Source organism: Centruroides vittatus, unplaced genomic scaffold (assembly GCF_030686945.1).
Source record: "Centruroides vittatus isolate TY-2023 unplaced genomic scaffold, ASM3068694v2 contig_329, whole genome shotgun sequence".
Taxonomy (NCBI): domain Eukaryota; kingdom Metazoa; phylum Arthropoda; class Arachnida; order Scorpiones; family Buthidae; genus Centruroides; species Centruroides vittatus.
This window is the reverse complement of record NW_027122113.1, coordinates 2,784,556-2,803,419: the sequence shown is the minus strand read 5'-3', so window position 1 is coordinate 2,803,419 and position 18,864 is coordinate 2,784,556. Positions and strand designations below refer to the sequence as shown.

Sequence of the window (18,864 nt, the reverse complement as noted above, 5' to 3'; positions counted from 1 at the left end):
ACGCCGAGAGGTAGGACGGAGTCGTACCTTTTTTTTTTTTCGGCAAACAGGTCGACAAGACCCACGCCACTGTCAAGGATGGCTAAATTTTTATGATATCCCGACTTGTCGGGATGGGGTAATTATTTGTCAGGTCGAGTGGAGGAAGTGTGTGGGTTTGTCGATAAGATTAAGGCGATATTCGAAATAATGGAACCATGATGAAAACAAACAACGACTTATTCAGATGGATAAACAAATACAGAAAATCTAACGTGTCCAGTTCCTAACCGCGGGAGAGAGAGAGTTTACAAATTTAGGGGTCATACCTCTTCCTAGGGTATATTGGTTGTAATCGATGTACTAATCGTCTCGGTTCTCCAGTCGTGGAGGTAAGCAGGAGGATCGGTCGGGGCGGCTCGTCATAGACAGGCTTTGGTGACTTCGGTTTTCGGCCCTCGATTCTCGGGACAGATCCTACAGGTCGGGCGTCTTATGCGGACCTTCAGCGATCCTGTTATCAGCCTTTTCCCCCCTTATATACTCCAGGTCACGTTATCTTCGATTACCAATCGCGATAGTTTGTGAATCGCTGATGATTCGATCTCTGTGACTAAGAGTTTGGATCCGGAGAGAAAGGAAGTGCATTTCGACGGCGGAAGGCTGCACATCCTTAGAATTTCGACTGTTTTTCCAATTTCTCATGAGGGGATTTGAACAATAAAAAAAAAGATTTTGTTGCCGGGTTAAACCCAGTCCTCACACTCATTTTCAAAGGGAATTTTATAAACTCCCACTTTATCCTGCATTCTCACTATGTCTTTATCATTTCTAAGCAATCTGTATATGCTTGGTGCTCTTTTATATACCATTTTTGTGTTTTTATATTTACATAACTCTTCCATCACTCCCTCCATTTTCCTGTCGTATGTGAACTTGCTGATCTGATCCTCTCTATTAAATCTTCTGCTTCCATGTTGTTTGTAACTCTTAAGCAATCCTTCTATTATGTTCGCTTTATATCCTAACTGCTTTGCCACTTTCTTAATTCTGCTAATCTCCCTAATTTGATCTTGTACGTTGGTGCAAAATATGAATGCCCTTTTAATAAGCGCCTTAAACGCTGACATCTTATACTTGAACGAATCATTTGACCATGCTGGTATATATAGTGGTGCAAGCGTGGGCTTTAAATGCACTGCTGTTTGTATATTGCCCATTCTGAACTTTATATTTATGTCCAGAAAATGGAGCTGTGTATGGCTTTTTTGCTCCATCTTTGGCTTTAATCCATGAGGATTGTTATTTATTTCAGTTAAAAAATCCTCAATCCTTATATATATATATATATATATGCTAATATATGAGATTAATATATTAAGTATTATAACACATTCACTGTAAAAAGGTAAAACTTTCCTATCTTAATAAGAGATTTTATAACTTTTCTATTTTAGTTCTCTGGAAATGAAACTCTCATTATAATGTGCAACTCTATTGTTCAACTTTCAGATATTTAACTTTCACACATATTTTTAAGAATGTTTTGTGTTTAAAATATAAATAGTCCCTGATTGCTTGTATTTAAAACAAATTTACAAGTCATTACTTACCTTGTTGGCATGTAAAACCTGTCCATCCAGCATCACAGCCTTGTTTACATTTACCATCAGTTTCACAATTTTCATTTCCACCTTCACAATGACATGTATTTTCACAATTTTCTCCATATTTTCCTCTAATGCATACTAAACAAATAATATGAAAACAATATCAAATTCTTTAAATAATAACAAAAATCTACTTTAATGAAGCTCATTTAAATTAGACAACAGCTATTCAATTTAGGTGAACTCCAATAAAGCAAATTTTTGTTTTTATCTAAACAAATATTCATAGTGTTTAAATTCATATATATATTTAAAAATTAGCAATTATATCTTTAATTAACATTCTTAAACAATTTAACGTATATTCAAATTGTTACATACCATTACATGAGGTTCCATTCCAATTGTCTTCACATTCTCCTGGACATGTTCCAACAACAGAATCACAATCAACTTTACCTAAACAATGACACTTTTGTTTGCAATTTTCTCCAAATGTTCCTGTTTTACAGGTAACTTTTGAAGTCACAGAAGAATCAAAATCAGAATCATCTAAAAATTATAAAAATTGAATTAGTTTAACACACATAAAAGACTTATTAAATATGACGAATAACTTTCATTACCAGGAATTTGACAGGAATCTCCTTTCCAACCTGGAGAACATCCACCATTACAAGCACCTGTTATTTTATTGCATGATTCTAATCCATTAAGACAATGGCATGTCTGTTTACAGTTTGCACCATAAGTACCATATTCACAAGCTAGTGATCAGAAAACAAATTAGAAATTCAACGTAAAAAAATTATCTAAGTGAATAAATAAAGGTAGAAAGTGTAATCTTCAATACTTGATTTTATGATGTATTGTTTGATGTTATGATGTATGATTTTATGATGTATTGTTTATTATATTATTATTTAAATAAATAAAACTTTACTCATTCTCAATTTCTAAATATTTTGAAAAATTATATAGAATAATTTTTATATAAATTAATTAATATAAATAAATTTAATTTTAAATAAATAAATTAATTAAATTATTGTGTGAAATAATAAAATTTGTTTTACTTTAAGATATATATACAGTAGAGCGTCGTTTATCTGAATCAATTGGGGACTGGGGTTGTTCGGATAACCGATTATGTACGAAAAAATAAAAAAATATATTAACCTATCCCATGCTGAAATTTTTCTCCATTGCATGTCGCTTCGTGTTGAATTTTCGTTGATTTTAAGCCTAACAAAAATTTTTTAATAATAATCGAGGCTATTGTATCATTAAAAATTATTTCTTTATTTTGTACAAACAAAATAAATATATTGAAAAATATAAAAACAAAAAAATTATATTTTGGAAGTTAATCTAGTATGAAAAACGTTTGATACAGCACGACACAGTTCGACTGGAAAGCTTTCGGATAACCGGTTTTCGGATAAACGACGCTCTACTGTATATATTAAACACAATAATAAATAAATATATTATTATTGTAATAAATACTTAATCACAATAATTAAATGGAAAAGTTTTGAATAACTTTGGAACAGTTTTCATGTTTCAAATTATTATACTTAGCTTACACAGTTTAGTTTTATACCTACTAGTTTAACATCAAATCATACAAGTCTATGCTAAATTTGTAATTACTACTGTAACATTTTATTTATGTCTTCTTGACTTTACTTACAATCTACACAAGATAGTCCTTTAAATCCAGGTGCACAAGAACAACCATAAGGATCTGGCTTACAGAATATATGAGAGGCACATCCACTATCTTGCGCAGGTACAAAACATTGTTTATCACAATTTGCTCCAAAAAAGTTTGCTCCACAAGCTAAATTGAAATATAAATCAAATATTTTGTTGAAAAAAATTCATTTTGTATTTATTATTTAATTGATTTTTTGAAAAAATTGAAAAGTATCACATTAAAAATATAATGTTAAAACATTAATATAATATAAATACACAAATAATAAAATCTTTAATAAAATTAATTAGAATATATATTTAATTTTAATAAAAAATAATTATTTGTTAAAATAAAACTTCAATATACACAAAAAAACTAAAAACCCTTGGATTGAGTGGCAATATTTTATTACTAAAAGTAAAAGACAATGTTTGTACTAATTTAGAAAGAATTCTACCAATAGAAACTTAAAAAAATATAAGAAAATAAAAAGGATTTATGTTAATTTAATGAAAGCAAAAACAGCAAGTTATTTTAAAATGGTTGAGTCTAAGTTGATAAATAAAAATCCTAGTATATTTTAAGTTCATTGTTAATAAATTTTGTCCTGGCATCCTTATCAAGAATGTATTCATAAATTACTAGCAACATGTGCATGGTGTTGTTTGGATTTTTGAAAAGGTGTGGAATTGAGTGAGAGTGATAAAAACAATGGTCTTAGTAACTAAAATGTGCATTTATTGACCTGAGTGTTTATAATATTAAAACTGCAAAAAACAAAAAAATTGTTTGGGCTTAAGTTAAAAAGGGACAGGCTTTAGGGGCAGATGGGGATGGGGATCCCACAGTAATTTTTTTAGGGTGTCAAAGAAACTCTTGCCAAATTTTGTGCAGATACATTGCATGGTATAGGACCCTTTGCATAACAAACATACATACTGCACTGTATACATAATTTATTCAATAAGTTAACACTATTTGTCAAATTTGATGTTTATGTCCACTTTCTAATTCAAAACTAACTCTGTTGGCAAGTGGACACGTGCCATACTAACTTGATGATGTCTGCCCACTTGTCCCTCTCCTTATATAGCTTAGTGTCAATCCTGGAGTCTAAGTAATACTCAAACAAATTTTCATCTAGATCAGTGTAAGAATAAAGATTTGTATAAAGAACAAACTTTTAAACAAAGTGCATTTCGTTTAAAAGCCTTCCTTGAACAATTAACTAAACTAACTGAAATAAATTTTACTATAATATCAGATATCAATTATATGATGCATAACTGTATGAAAACATTTCTCCTACAATTCCCATATAATTGTATATCATGAAAGATCTCTTAAAGTAGCAAATCAGTATTATTTTAACAAAAAATAAAAACAAACTGCTTTGCTGAAGTTCAAGGAGCTCTGTATCATACATCTTGTGATGATGGACTTGGTTGTTTGAAATTGCTAGAGAGTAATTTGTAAATAAAGGTAAACTCTAGTGTGGGAAATGCCGGGAGGTAGGACGGAGTCGTACCTCCTTTTTGTCGGCGTTCAGGTCGGCAAGACCCACCCCACTGTCAAGGATGGCTGATTTTGTACGATATCCCGACTTGTCGGGATCGGGTAATTAATTGTCAGGTTGAGTGGAGGAAGTGTGTGGGTTCGACGATAAGGTTAAGGCGATATTCGAATAAACGAACCCAGGATGAAAACACATGACGATTTATTTAGACGGACAAACAAAATACAAAAATCTACCGCGTCCTGTCCCTAATCGCGGGAGAGAGAGAGTTCACAATTGTTGGGGGGTTCATACCTCTCGGATATCGACAACAATCGCAGAATGTTCTTCGGCTCGGGCGGCGGCTCTGGCGGTGGGCGGAAGGATCTGGCGTCTTCGGAATGGTCTTCGTATCAAACTCTGTTTCGCCGGGACATTCGTCTTCTTCGAACGTTCAGCCACCCCGTTCTTAGATATCTCCCCCCTATTTATACTCCCGATCGCGTCCGCTAAGATCACCAATCGCGATGGAGGGCGATGATTCGGGCTCCGTGATGCAGAAGTCGAATCCGGAGAGGAGGGAAGCGAGTTTGACGGCGGAAGACTGTACATCCTTTGACTTGTGATTGTTATCTTTGATTTTGATTGTTATCTCCCGAGGGGATTTGAAACAAAGAAATTTTAAAATCGGACCGGCTTAATTCGGTCCTCACACTAGCAAAGCAGTTTGTTTGTATTTTTTATTACTTTTAAAAACTTGGAATTATTTTCATATTAATATTATTTTAATAAATAGAATGTTATAATTTATTTAACAAAATATTAGTCATATACCTGTTTCACAATTTGCTCCAATAAAACCAGAAGGACATACACATTCTCCTAACATATCATGACAAATTCCTCCATTGTAACATGGTGGACAATCTTTATTGCATGAAGCTCCAAATTTACCAAAAGGACAAGCTAAAAAAAAAATTAACTTAAATTATTAATATTACTATAGCCATTTGCTAGCCCGATAATTCGGCAGTTGTTGGTCTTTATAAAAAAAAAGCACTTAAATAATGTGAATATAAAGTTAATTTTCAAAATTTGAATACAGAATAGTAGAATATTTCTAAAAATTAGAAAATATACTGTTACTTTTAAAGTAATGAAATATTGTATTGATAATTATGAAAATAATTTTAAAACTATGACAAATTATTATAGTCTTTTCAACTGAATCTATCTCATTATCTATGCTTACCTCTCACAATAAGTCTCAATATTCCATGTAAACCCAAGCTTCTTCTTCCATCAAAATAGCATTCGTATATTCCCCTATCAGAATATTTTATATTTTTAATTTTCACTTGAAGTTGATTTCGCCATTCAGGTATTTCCTGTTCATTGTGCATCCAAAGTATATCTAAACTATGATTGGCATATTTTATCATATTTAATTCTACATCATCACCTTCATTTACACTTATGTAGGGTTCTTCTGCATCAATTTCAACTATAAATTGAAATAAAAAAATGAAATTTTAAATAGCAATAGTAAGTAGTATTTTACATTTATCTATCATATTTCATATTTCAGTGTAATATCTGCATCCTTATCTAATTGTTTTTTTAAAAACAGATAATGTATGAGTTAGACGCACACAAATATAGTTTAATTATTTAATGTAAATTATACAGAATAAATTTATGAGTGCTTTATGTATTGCATTAAATTACCTCTACTTAATGGTGGTAGTTTTAAAGTTGATACAATAGTATCAACACCTCCATTAGTGATATGACATTGAAATGCACCAAAATTACTTGATTGTTCTTCAATTGGCATATAAAGAATTCGTGCAAATATTGGCATTCCTTGTAAAAATTGCTGACTATATTTTGGAAGTTTTATCCCCTATTTATAAGATATGAATAAGTTTCAATTTAAAAGTGTAAAAAATTTAAGTATATAAGTTGCCAAAAAAAATACACAGTTAAAAAAATAATTTTAAATGAAAAAAATGCATACTCACTTGTCCAGTATCCAATTCTCTACTAAAAACAATTTTTCCTGGATTACCTTTGCTACTAATACAATGAATAAGTGATGGAGTTTTAGAATCTGATAATCTTCCATGTAAACTTCTTAAAATAAAATTAGTATCAAATTGACCTTTAAGTAAAAAAGATTTTAATACATAAATATAATTTCTTTAATGTTACAATAATGGTAATAATGTAAAATATTTATTGTTAAAATTATTTAGTTAATTTGTTGATTTTGACTAGTTCTTAATATATAATACTGCTAAGTTGCTCATTGAAGAATGTAGCAGAGGAGTGTTGATTATTGTTATTTTGACAGAAATATGTTCTAAAGTCATTCTTAATAATTTATAAATACTCATTTATTTCTTATACTTAAAAAATACACAAAAATCTGTTTAGGAATTTTTTAAAAAACTAATGTTTTTAGATTTATCTTTGATTCATATCGTAGATATATTCAGAGAGAGAGATATTGCATATATCCACTTAACTAAAACTTAAAAATAAAATATAATAAAAACAAATGTACTTTTTATCTCAGAAATATGCTGTACTTTTTTATACATAGTTTTTAGATGCACACGTACAGTGCAAAACAGAAGTTTAAGACTGCATATGGTTTTCACAATAAAACTTTTTAGGAAAGTTATGGCTGAATGACTAAATAGAGCATGCATATTTTAAAAAGTAACTGTTTATGAAATTTATTAAATAAAAAATTTAAACTTATTACTTTTTTATAAATATATTAACACCAAATAATAGTGAACCTTATTAAAATATATTTACATTTACATTCTCTCTGTTTAGCCATTCAGCTGTAACGTTCCTAAAAATTTTGATTGAGAAATTTATAGGTGGTCTTAAATTTTTGTCTTGTAGTGTATGTGAGCAAGTCTTTTTGGATTTATCTAAATAAAAGAAATTTTGCATAAACCTATCCTGAATATCCCCAGTTCAATGATATTTGGATTCCCTACTGATCCTTATTACAATTAATTCAAATCAAGAAAATTTTTTAATATATAAAACACTCTCATTAATCCAAACTCTGCTTAATCTAAACTAATTTTGTTAATTTTCCTGGCATAAACCAAAATAAGTTAAAGATTACTTTTTAAAAACACAAAAAATTTTAGGTTAATATAGGCTATATTATGCAATTAACATGAGTATATATACACTCAAACCTGTTTTTGTGCAGTCTTTTTTTGTGCGATTTTTATATGTGCAATGTGTTTTGTGCAATTATTTTTGTGCAGTATACCAATTTGATTGAAATTCATATACCTCACACAAAAAATCACACAAAACAAATCGCACAAATAAAAAATCGCACAAAAAAAGACCACACAAAAACAGGTTTGAGTGTACTAAATACAGTACAAAATTTTTTAAAAATATGTAATCTTACATTCTCAACCATGACTATATTCTAAAATCTATTTAAAATAATTAAATAAAAATTTATTGATGTAATATTAATTGTCTCCAAGCTTTCAAAAGCTTGCTGAAATTTTCCCTCTGGAAATTTCAGCAAGCATCAGAAAAACCCTATATGATAATGAGTTTGGATTAATGAGAATGAAAGGTTTAAAATAAGAATAGAAAGTTTCAAATAAATTTTAATGAATGCATTTTTAACTATCATGTTTGAAAAAATATATTTTCAACATTACATTCTTAATTTTAAAATTTTCTAACTAAAGAACTTACAAATTATTTAAATGTAATGGCTTTATTATTTAGTAAATACTGCACGTATAACCAAAATTTAGCAAAAAAACTATAAGAAAGCAAAAATTTTCATGTTCAGTTAGGCTGATGATGCCATTAAACACAAATGAAAACATTTGCTTTCTTGTAATTTCTTTGTGACCATCACTCATTATGTTGTACATTAATTGTGTTTGGTTCTTTTTAAAAATATCATTACTATTATTATTCACTATTGTTGATTTAGATAATTCATTACCTATAGAGTCTCTTAATTCTGGATTAACAATAATGTTAAAATTTTCATAATTTTTATAATCTGTTCAAAACTATTTTCTTTGCAAATTAAACTCATAAAGTCACAGACAAAAACCTTTTACAGTGTTGTATACGACAGAGAACCAACTAACGTTTTCGCATGCGTGGAGGTACCTGTTCGAGGAATTCGAACGGAGCCAGGCGGAGGGGTGAAACGCGACATGTACTATGTTTATTTCTCAGGCGCATCATTCTGGCAGTCTGGAGGGGGATGACACTTAGTTCTCAACCTGAAGAAGGCCTTGGGGGAGGCCGAAAACGTTAGTTGGTTCTCTGTCGTATACAACACTGTAAAAGGTTTTTGTCTGTGACTTTGTGTTACTCACTGCAGTGTTAATAGTAGAAAACGTTTATTGTGTTACATTAAACTCATGTATCATAAATTCTTTACTAATAACCAACTTGTAATTAAATGTTTTGGATAGTTATTAAATAAATACATCATTATTACTTGTAAAAATGTATTAATTTAATAACTACCCAAAACATTTAATTAATTAAATTTGATTAAATGTATGGCTAATGTAAATTTGTGTAACTTTACTTAATTGCATGCAAGTGTTCTGCAATTTCGTTTTTAGTGTTCTTTTAGTTTCATCTATGTGATAATATTTTGGTTGGCAACTACATTCAAATTTATATATCAAGTTACTGTTTAACATAATATTTGTTTTTCACACATTAAATCTCTAGTATTTGATAATCCATCCACAATGTTACTTAATATTGGCATTAATACAATATTAAATGATTTTAGTATTTTTTGGGTCTTTTCAAATATTGTTGGAATGTACTCTAATTTACAATAAATTTGATCTATTTTTGTCTTGCTTTTATTCTTTATTAATTAGCCATTTATCAATTAATATTTGGATAGTTATTCAATAAAAATGTATGACATGTTTTATTTCTTTGTTTTGGTCTTTTATATTTGTTGTTCATGCTTTAGTTTCATTTGTGTATATGTTAAATATATTTATTTTTATGTATATGGAGCACAAGAATAATAGTCCATTATTTTATCCACATTAGATTACTTAAAACTATTAACCTAAGTTATGCATTCTGTAAAGTAATATTTCTTATAATTTTACAACAGGATATTAGACTCATTGCAACACTAACAGGAAATTAGGTTATTTGCAACAATATCAGCTCAATGAATTATTATTACAATTATTCTAATCTTCTATCTGTGAGACAGAAATGAAAAATTTTTTCTAAGAATTTAATGATTATAATACAATTACACATTTCCATATTAAATTTCTATGGAAAAAAATGTATCAGTTGTTTTCCTTATTAGTATATATTCTTAAACTCTTGTTTAATATAGATCTTATTATATTTAGGCTTTAACACTTATCTAAAAGAAAAGTCATTGGATTATTATTATTTTTTATAAATCCTTTACCAAGCAGAGTATCTAATTATTATTTTTTTTTTTATACTTTAAAATTCAAACATTATACACATTCATTCATTATACACTAGGTAATTAAACTAAAAGTTTACTTGTGAAAAATATAGCAGAGTTTGATGGCATTGTAAGTTAGACTTGGCAACATCATGAACCAATCATTCTTTTTGTTTTCGTCTCTTTTCACCCTGCGTAAATGTTGAGAGATAACATCTGAAATATCCAGGACAGACCATCCCTAAAAATTCCAGAGGCTTTTTTACAGCCTGGATTCAATCCTAGATCCCTTAGCTGGCTGATGCTTTAACCACCTTGGCCATCATACAACCATTCTTGTTATTGATCTGCTACATACCATAAAATAAATCCTAAACATTTATATTATATTTACCAAGGCAGGACAATTTTGGAGGTTTAACTCCTTCTATATGGCAAATTAGACAGAGAAAACATTACTAACTTAATAAAATGGTATATTGTTATAACATATTTATTTTGAACCTGTTTAGTTCCTCCTTACTGTAATGTATTGTGTTACTTTACATATCTACATTGTAAAAATTAATAAACTTTGTTATGAAAAAATAACATGTATTATTTAAAAACCCTACCCTTTAAAAATCCTGCTCCTGAGTCTGTTTACTAAAGAATAAAGTAGCATTTGAAACTTTAAAATTAAAAAAACATAAAAAGTTCATCAACATATAAGCCCAAAATTTTATTTTATTTTTTTGTAACTATATGAACAGAACCATAAAATAATCCAATCTCTTGAAATAAATACCCTAAGAATTCATGACATCATACTCATAAGTGTGCCAAAATGTCTTGAAGTCTTTCCTTACATAACTTTTTCTTTATAACACATTTTTTTTGTTATACATGGTCTCTATGGGTACTATTTATTAAAAACTTTGTAAATATAAACTGTTGTAGGCATAGATGATTTTACATATTTTCACAAACTGTATGATCATAATTTTCAATAACTTTTCTTTATGTAACTTTCCATTATGGAAATTCTCTGTTCTTTTCCAATTATTCCAACACTTAAAAATAACAAGTAAACACTATACACTTGGGAGTTGAAACGTGTGAAAAATCAATCAGGTGACATTAGTTCATAGTATCACCAATTTGGATTTATATCATCATCAAACTTTTTACTCTTTATCATGCGAATAAACTTCTCATTTCATCAGTAGATATAATGAATCTGATAAGCAAATTATTCTAATCATGTATATCAGTGGCGTGCCGTGACATTTGATGACAGGGATGCTGTGTTTCTGTAAGAAGCCGACTTCCAGAGGCAATTAGTTAATTGCGCGTCAGTGATGGTCTAGGGCAGTGGTTCTTAACCTTTTTATACTCGTCGCCCACCAAATATTTCATAATTTTTTTGTGACCCCCATTTTTTAATAATAATTTATATTTGATAATTTGATAATTTATCTATAATAAATTGATTTTTTTATTATTGCTTTATTTTTTATATAATAAATGTAAATCATAACTTTATTATTTCATTATCTATTTAAATAACATTCAAACTTCACAATTAAACATGAAAACTCATTAATTTTTAACAGAAAATAAAATAAGAAACATGTCGATAAATCGATCCAATGTCGATGCTAAAACTAAACTAAAACTAAAACGCCTACTTGTGGTAAGGATTTTGCATAACTTTTGCAAAAATATTTAAATTTTCAAAGCCTACTATTTTTCCTAATTATTTTTAAAATTCCAAGCATTAATAGTTTCTTAAAATTGCTTTGGAATAAAAGAAGTAAATACTGCGGTGTAAGTAGCATATTTACATTTATTTCTTCTGTACTAACAAAGTTGTATGTAGGAAGAAATACAAAATAAATAAATAAAAACTAAATAGGAAAACTTTATCTTTCTTATTTCACTTTTCAATACGATATTCGGATTATACATCAATTTTCTTTTTATTATATTCCGAAGGAATATAATAAAAAGAAAATTGCCGCCAAATTTTGCATAATTTGGCGGCCCCGGCAAACTTCTTATGGACTCCCAAGGGCCGCGGCCCCCTGTTAAGAATCACTGGTCTAGGGTCCATTCGTATTCATTTGTTCGATAAGCCAGTAAAAACTGTAGACTTCTCTAAATGTATTTTTAATATCACAATTACATTCTGAATCGCTAGCCACGATATAAGGGCTAAAATTAAAAATAAATTATAAAAACTTACTCGGTGAAATAAAATGTGCGGTGGATATACATACCTGGTACAATGTATTGTTCGATTGTATTAATATACTTTTAAAGAAAATTATAATTAAAATATAGCTTTGTAAAGAAACGTACATAAAAATAACATAAAATATTCTTTACTTTTTAAATCTTAAAACAATCCACTTAGTCAAATATCTTGATACGAGTAGCTAATGGATGAAACTAGTGACGGTCCAGGTAGGTGTGTAGTGAGTGTGTGTGTGCCAAATCTCGAGGGTGCCGATACCGGTCAATGTCAAATGCCTCTTTTGTCGCATCACTAGTATATCTCAAAGAACGCCACAGGGCTGTTGTAAATTTTAAACGTTTCTCACCGTAGCTGTAAAAATCTAACTATGTTAAACTTAATAGTCATTCGTTTTCTAACTAATTCGTTTTAATACCAGGTGTACACGGAAATCAGTTTTCCACTGTACTGAGCGAGTGATTGGTTCTGTTAAGCTTTTGTTGAAGTAAAATTCTGGCTCTTTCAACAGGATTTTATTTATGTCCCCATTCCCTAATCTCTTAATTATTTAGTCACTTCTTAAGTAGAAATAAGTCGAAACCAGTTACTTTGTACCTGAATATCTGTAGTCTTGGGAAAACAGTGGAAAGACAAATTTTTATGACAACGGATATATAAATCGTAAATTTAAGGAAAATAAATTCTAGAGCTTTTTTTTGTACCATTGTATGTACTGTACGTCTCATTCATTAAATTTGGTTGTAAATGATGCTGCCAAAGTAACAGTTAATTTTTAACACTGTACTAGAATTGTACACGTTTTTTCTGCATCCCCTTACAGATGGGACATACTAAATCGTAATATCACCGGTTTAACATTGAAATCCGTAAGTAATATAAGATGGGAGAGCGGAATAAACGCAGAATAAATATATCAAATATTTTAATGGAGTTTTTTTAAACTCCTGTCAACTATACAGAACTATCATAAAAACGTGCCAGTAAATTCCTATCGGTTGGGTTAAGTTATAAATCTAGTCTAGGGTGGGCAACCCTTTTTATAACATGGGCCAGAATAAATTTTACGTTTTTTTCCGCGCCGTAGTAGTTAATTGACGCCTTCTTGTGACTCGTAATTTTTTTAGTCTGCAAATATGAAATAAATAAATAAAAAGTTAATTACTACATTTATTTTTTTTATCGTTTTCGAAAATTACAAAGAATTGGAAAAATAACTATTAATCAGTTATTTTTCCAATTTAATAATCTATTAAAAATCTCGCGGGCCGGATAGAAACTTTTCGCCAGCCGTAGCTGGCCCGCGGGTTGCCCGCCGTTGATCTAGTCTGCTTATGATTCACATAATCGGGCGAGGGTGGCCGAATATCTAGCAGGCGGCTAACAGCCCACAACCGCTCCGGGATATAAAGTCGCGTACTCTTTACGCGTGTGTCGCTTCTACCAGCTAAACCGTGACGTTGGTGCTCTGTAAAGCGCATGCGCCAATGCCTATAATCGGGCTGCTTGGAAGTTGACAGGCAGGCGGCTAACAGCTCAGAACCGGTCCGGGTTATAAAGTTGGACTCCGTACGCGTGTGTCGCTTCTACCAGCTAAACCGGGTGAGGTTGGTGCTCTGTAAACCGCATGTGCTAATGCCTATATAATCTGGCTGATTAGAAACTGACCCGGTTTCGACATTCCTTCCGCCACCGAATTATTCGAATATACAATAGCAATCTTATCGTTTTTTTTTCACATGTAGTATAGAAATTTGTAAAAGATACATAATGCAGTTATAATAAAATATTCATTTTAATTAATTCAAAGTACGTTAAAATATGAAAATTTATATTTTATAAAATACAAGGGAAGGTCATTGGAAGGTGGAATCGGCGCTTCCATCGCTTCCAATGACGGCACGCCACTGATGTATATCATATTTTTCATACATTGTATAAGCCTATGAGTTAGATATATTGAGCTCATTAAGTTATGTAGAATTTGGCAAATTTAAATTGCAGTTTCATTCAAACAATTTTTTAAGTTTTTTAGTTGCATCCCCTGCTAAATTTTTGGCAGCACTACTGGGAAGACCACAAGTTAAAGTTAAATGATAAATTCCTAAAACAATACAATAAGACAAAATTAAAAACTAGCAATATGCTGGATTTATCAATTATTCTAAAAGGGATTTTTAGACAATTAAAAGGGATTTGATAACAAGCTTCTTCTGAGTAATTCTTGATCTCAGGTGATTGTCAGAGTAAGAAGAGCATTGCAAGTTTGCTTAATTGTCTAAAAACCCATTTTAAATAATTGTCAGAATAATACAATTTTATTTTATTAAAATTATTATTATTTTTGCTTGCCAACAACTGCCTGCCTGATTTCATAGCAAGGATTCCAGAGACAGAATTTGCCATGATTCTTTAAGCAGTCCTGAAAAAGTCTCAAAATAATCCATTTCGATATCTTGAGAAAAATTGTCAGGACAACGGTAAGAGAAGTATATTAATAATGAAAATCAGAAGTCGTAGAACTATTATTTAAATGTCTTTGAGGTAATGGCTACAAGACACAAAAAAACACTACAGACAAAAGTGCCACTTTTCGCTCAAAGGAAAGTATAAAATACAAAACAGAATAATGTTGACAGCTTATAGAATTTGTTCAAACAAAATTAACAAGGTCAAAATACAGAATGGTGCCATACAATACAGGACATCTGGTCACTTTAATTAAATCCCCAAATTGATGCAAAGGGAATTATCAATTCTGATAGAACACATATATACAGTAGTTTGTACAGTAGTACAGTTCATTTCTATCTGCATTTCTTCTAACTTGAAAATGATTGTTTAAAACAGAAGAAAATGTTTGTTTTGTTTAAATATATAGATTATTTGCTAGATTTTTGGTGTTTAGGTATATATATATTTCTAAATATTTTAAAATTATTTCAATAAAAACCTATATTTTTTATTTTTAGGTTTTCATTGAAATTATTACTTATTTGGAATATAAACATTGAAGCTGTGAATTCAAACAATTTATTGATAGTTTTGATATTAACACAAAATATTTTATTGTTACTTAATAGTTCAAATAATTTTCTATTATTATTTTGATAGCATTCAGATTTTATTGCTAAATTAGAGTATAACAATAAAAGATGGTGCAACTTGGAATATTCTGTCTAAAAAAAAAAATCACGAACTATTTAGATTTATCAATGTATAGGTTTTTTATAATACTTACAATAAACCAAAAAACATTTATTGTTTAAATTTAGTTATCAGAAACAATAAACTTAATGTAAAACCATTTATCATATACAGTACTCTTTTTCTAAAAAAACTGCTGCCAGTATGCATATATTGTAACTGAACATAAAGAACTGCTTTTACTGAGAAACTGCCAGTTATATGTACTGGCCATCAATACTTTTTAAGGCTATTTTCCAGTATAGTGTACTGGTGAATTCCAGCTGAAAAATAGAGCTGTTCATACATATACGTTAATATTGTTTTTCTAAAATAAAATTTCTTTAATTAAATATGATAGTGATTATATTACTTTTTAAATAATTTTGTTGTAATATAATATAATATTTCACAAATTTCTTTAGTATATATACATTTCTAAAAAAAATTCACATTTAATATGCCATTAAATAATATTTTGATGTGATAAAACAGTATCAAATTAGAGAACTAATTGTTTTTTCCTATTATTTGCTTTCAGATCAGTATACTATCCAAAACATTCATTTAATTTATTTTTTCTGTTGTTCAATTATTAGTAAAAATACATTGAATGACACTGTCATAATATTGGGCTACAATTTTTAATCATATTTTAATTTAAGAAAACGATGTGACTTTTGGTCAGATCAAAACTTCAGATCAAATCGGGGCTTTCAGCTCCTGAGCTTTCCATATCTTGATGTCTCGATTTTCATCAATGTAACTCTGTTCTCAAGATTAAGGAGAGATAGACAGACAGACGACAGTGGGAATCTATAGATCAGCAATTTGAAAATTGCAGCCCAATATATATTCAAAAATGCAGAATCAGAAAAGAAATGCATTTCTTTAATGCATGCATTGAAGAAATGCATTTAAATATAGAACTAAAATAGTAGTTATATTTAACATAAAATATTTAATAATATATAAACAATAAATAACTGATAATGGTGAATTTTCTTACTAAATATCATGAAGGATTATAATAAATATAAAATTTATTTATAAAATTAATTTAAAAAGAGTTAATTTAATACCATATTAAATAAAATCAAAGATTGTGATATTACTTTGTTTTTCGAATGTTTTACTCTGAAATAAAAGTTAAGAATATATAAGTAAAATAAGTTAATTTATCAATTTTTAGAATAACTTTGATCTTATTTATTTTACTTTTTAATAATTATTTTGAAAAATTTTTATATATAAAATATCATAAATTAACAATATTCATCTTTTCAACGTTCAAAACATATTGTAGCTTTTAATAATAAGTTAATTACATTCTAATCTATTACAAATAAAGATAAAAGGTATGAAAATTTCTGTATATATATATATATGTATTTTATAGATATAAAATTTAAAATTATTTGAAAGATCAAATACTATATGAATAATATATTCTTACCATTTACTAATGAAATAAAACTTAAAATTGAAATTATACAAAGCATCATGAAATGTAAGAGTTGCAACTTTTTCATAGTTACAAATGTTTGTATAATAAATTATAAACTATTTAATAAAGAGAGGAACAGGAAACTTACAACTTCCTGATGTTGGTTTGTCTTCTCAATTAACAGGAAAAAACTATACTATCTCTAAATTTCAGAACTGTAGTTTGTCCAAGTTTAACCTTAATTTTATTTCCTGAAAATGACATCCTTGTAACAGTTACATTTTTGTAAATTTATTTAAGAAAAAAAATTATGAGAAATTATAGAATTTCCAATTTTGTTCATGTTACTTCAAAATATTATTGGTAAGTATTACAATGTCAAATTTCTAGTATTTTTACATATTCTGAACCTTTGATAAATGTAGATCCTACATTATACAAATATAATTACACAATGTAATATATAAACAGCAATTTTATACCATTATTTTTGTGTTTGTGTATTCTATTGATGACGACTAATCAGTCCTAATAGATTTCAGAAACATTGCTATAGAATATTATCATTTTTTCAATGTAGAATTATGAAAACAACAAAAAATTTATTATATTATAAATGATCCATCTAGAAAAAATACTTTTTTAATTTAGTTTTGTTTTTAATGTAATGAAGGAATATTAAAATTTAACATTAAATACAGTAGCCACTATATATACATATTTAATAATGCATGAGATATCAATTAATACACACAATATGTACAGTACACTGACTGATCAAAACTTCTAATAGCATGTTGGCCCTCCAGCATAACAACCTTACATACACTGAGTCATTGACTTACCCATCATGGGTTGTAATGGAAAATTGCAGGGTTTCCTGCAAAATTTTTTGAAGGACTCACCTTTCACTTGTTGTAGATCTAGGCATAAATCTCAAGATTATCTTTAACATATTCAGACACATAAATGCAACCTGAAATAATTGTAATGGGGTCCATTTGCATATATTTATAGATATAATTTTGTTTTATTTTTCTTTATTTCTAACTAGGTGATTTAGATCAAGCATTTTAGTAACATAATTATTTTAATTTACTGTTTCCAAAATGAAAATAGCCAAATGTGAAATTAAATTTGTTGTATTTTTGGCAACAAATTGCTCTGTAGGTGGTGATGTCACAAATTCGTTTGATAAAATGAACATAAAAGATCATTGGAAAGAAATTTGTGAACTTTCATTAATTTAAAATTTGTTTTTGTATATTTTCATCAGTAATATTGACTAGGTACATACAATGCACAATCAAAAGATAATGAAAAAGTACTTACTGCTGTAGCAGAACTTAATTTTCTAAATGATGGGCTGTAGGCGTACTCATTCTTTCAAAATTTTCTATAATTTCTTCAAAATTATTTTGTTCATATTCATTTGGCTCTAGTATATTGTTAAAATCAAGTTTTTAAGCTGTTGTTAATTTAAAAATAGGTCTATTTTGATTATTTTTTAATTTTTATTGTCAATATTTTTCCTGCAATTTTCTTTGTGTTTTTGCATTATAAATTCTATGACATAAAATAAATAAAAAATACAAAGTTTTCTGGCATCAGAACATAACAATTTGTTCTTCTAGTATGCAATCTGTTCTTTAACTTTTCAACTTAAATGTTCTACTATTCCTAAAACTGAGAAAATAAATAAAACAATAAACACC

The 18,864-nt window shown here is 28.7% G+C and overlaps 1 protein-coding gene across 3 annotated transcripts in view; it reads right to left on the bottom strand.

Annotated features, from left to right (window-relative positions):
* LOC136973778 (receptor-type tyrosine-protein phosphatase mu-like) overlaps positions 1–18,657 on the bottom strand; it is a 79,439-nt gene extending 60,782 nt beyond the window's left edge. Inside the window, exons 1-9 of one of the 3 annotated variants that reach the window (XM_067268537.1) lie at positions 18,055–18,657; positions 6,814–6,953; positions 6,518–6,695; positions 6,042–6,293; positions 5,624–5,755; positions 3,286–3,435; positions 2,216–2,356; positions 1,971–2,141; positions 1,593–1,727 (exon numbers count right to left, since the gene is read on the bottom strand). In XM_067268537.1, coding sequence (XP_067124638.1) covers positions 1,593–1,727; positions 1,971–2,141; positions 2,216–2,356; positions 3,286–3,435; positions 5,624–5,755; positions 6,042–6,293; positions 6,518–6,653 — 1,117 coding nt within the window. In that variant the 5' untranslated portion in view covers positions 6,654–6,695; positions 6,814–6,953; positions 18,055–18,657. Of the gene's footprint in view, positions 1–1,592; positions 1,728–1,970; positions 2,142–2,215; positions 2,357–3,285; positions 3,436–5,623; positions 5,756–6,041; positions 6,294–6,517; positions 6,696–6,813; positions 6,954–17,158; positions 17,500–18,054 lie in introns of those variants that run through there. The other 2 variants (XM_067268536.1, XM_067268535.1) reach the window with 2 other exon arrangements.
* Positions 18,658–18,864: the final 207 nt, after the last annotated feature.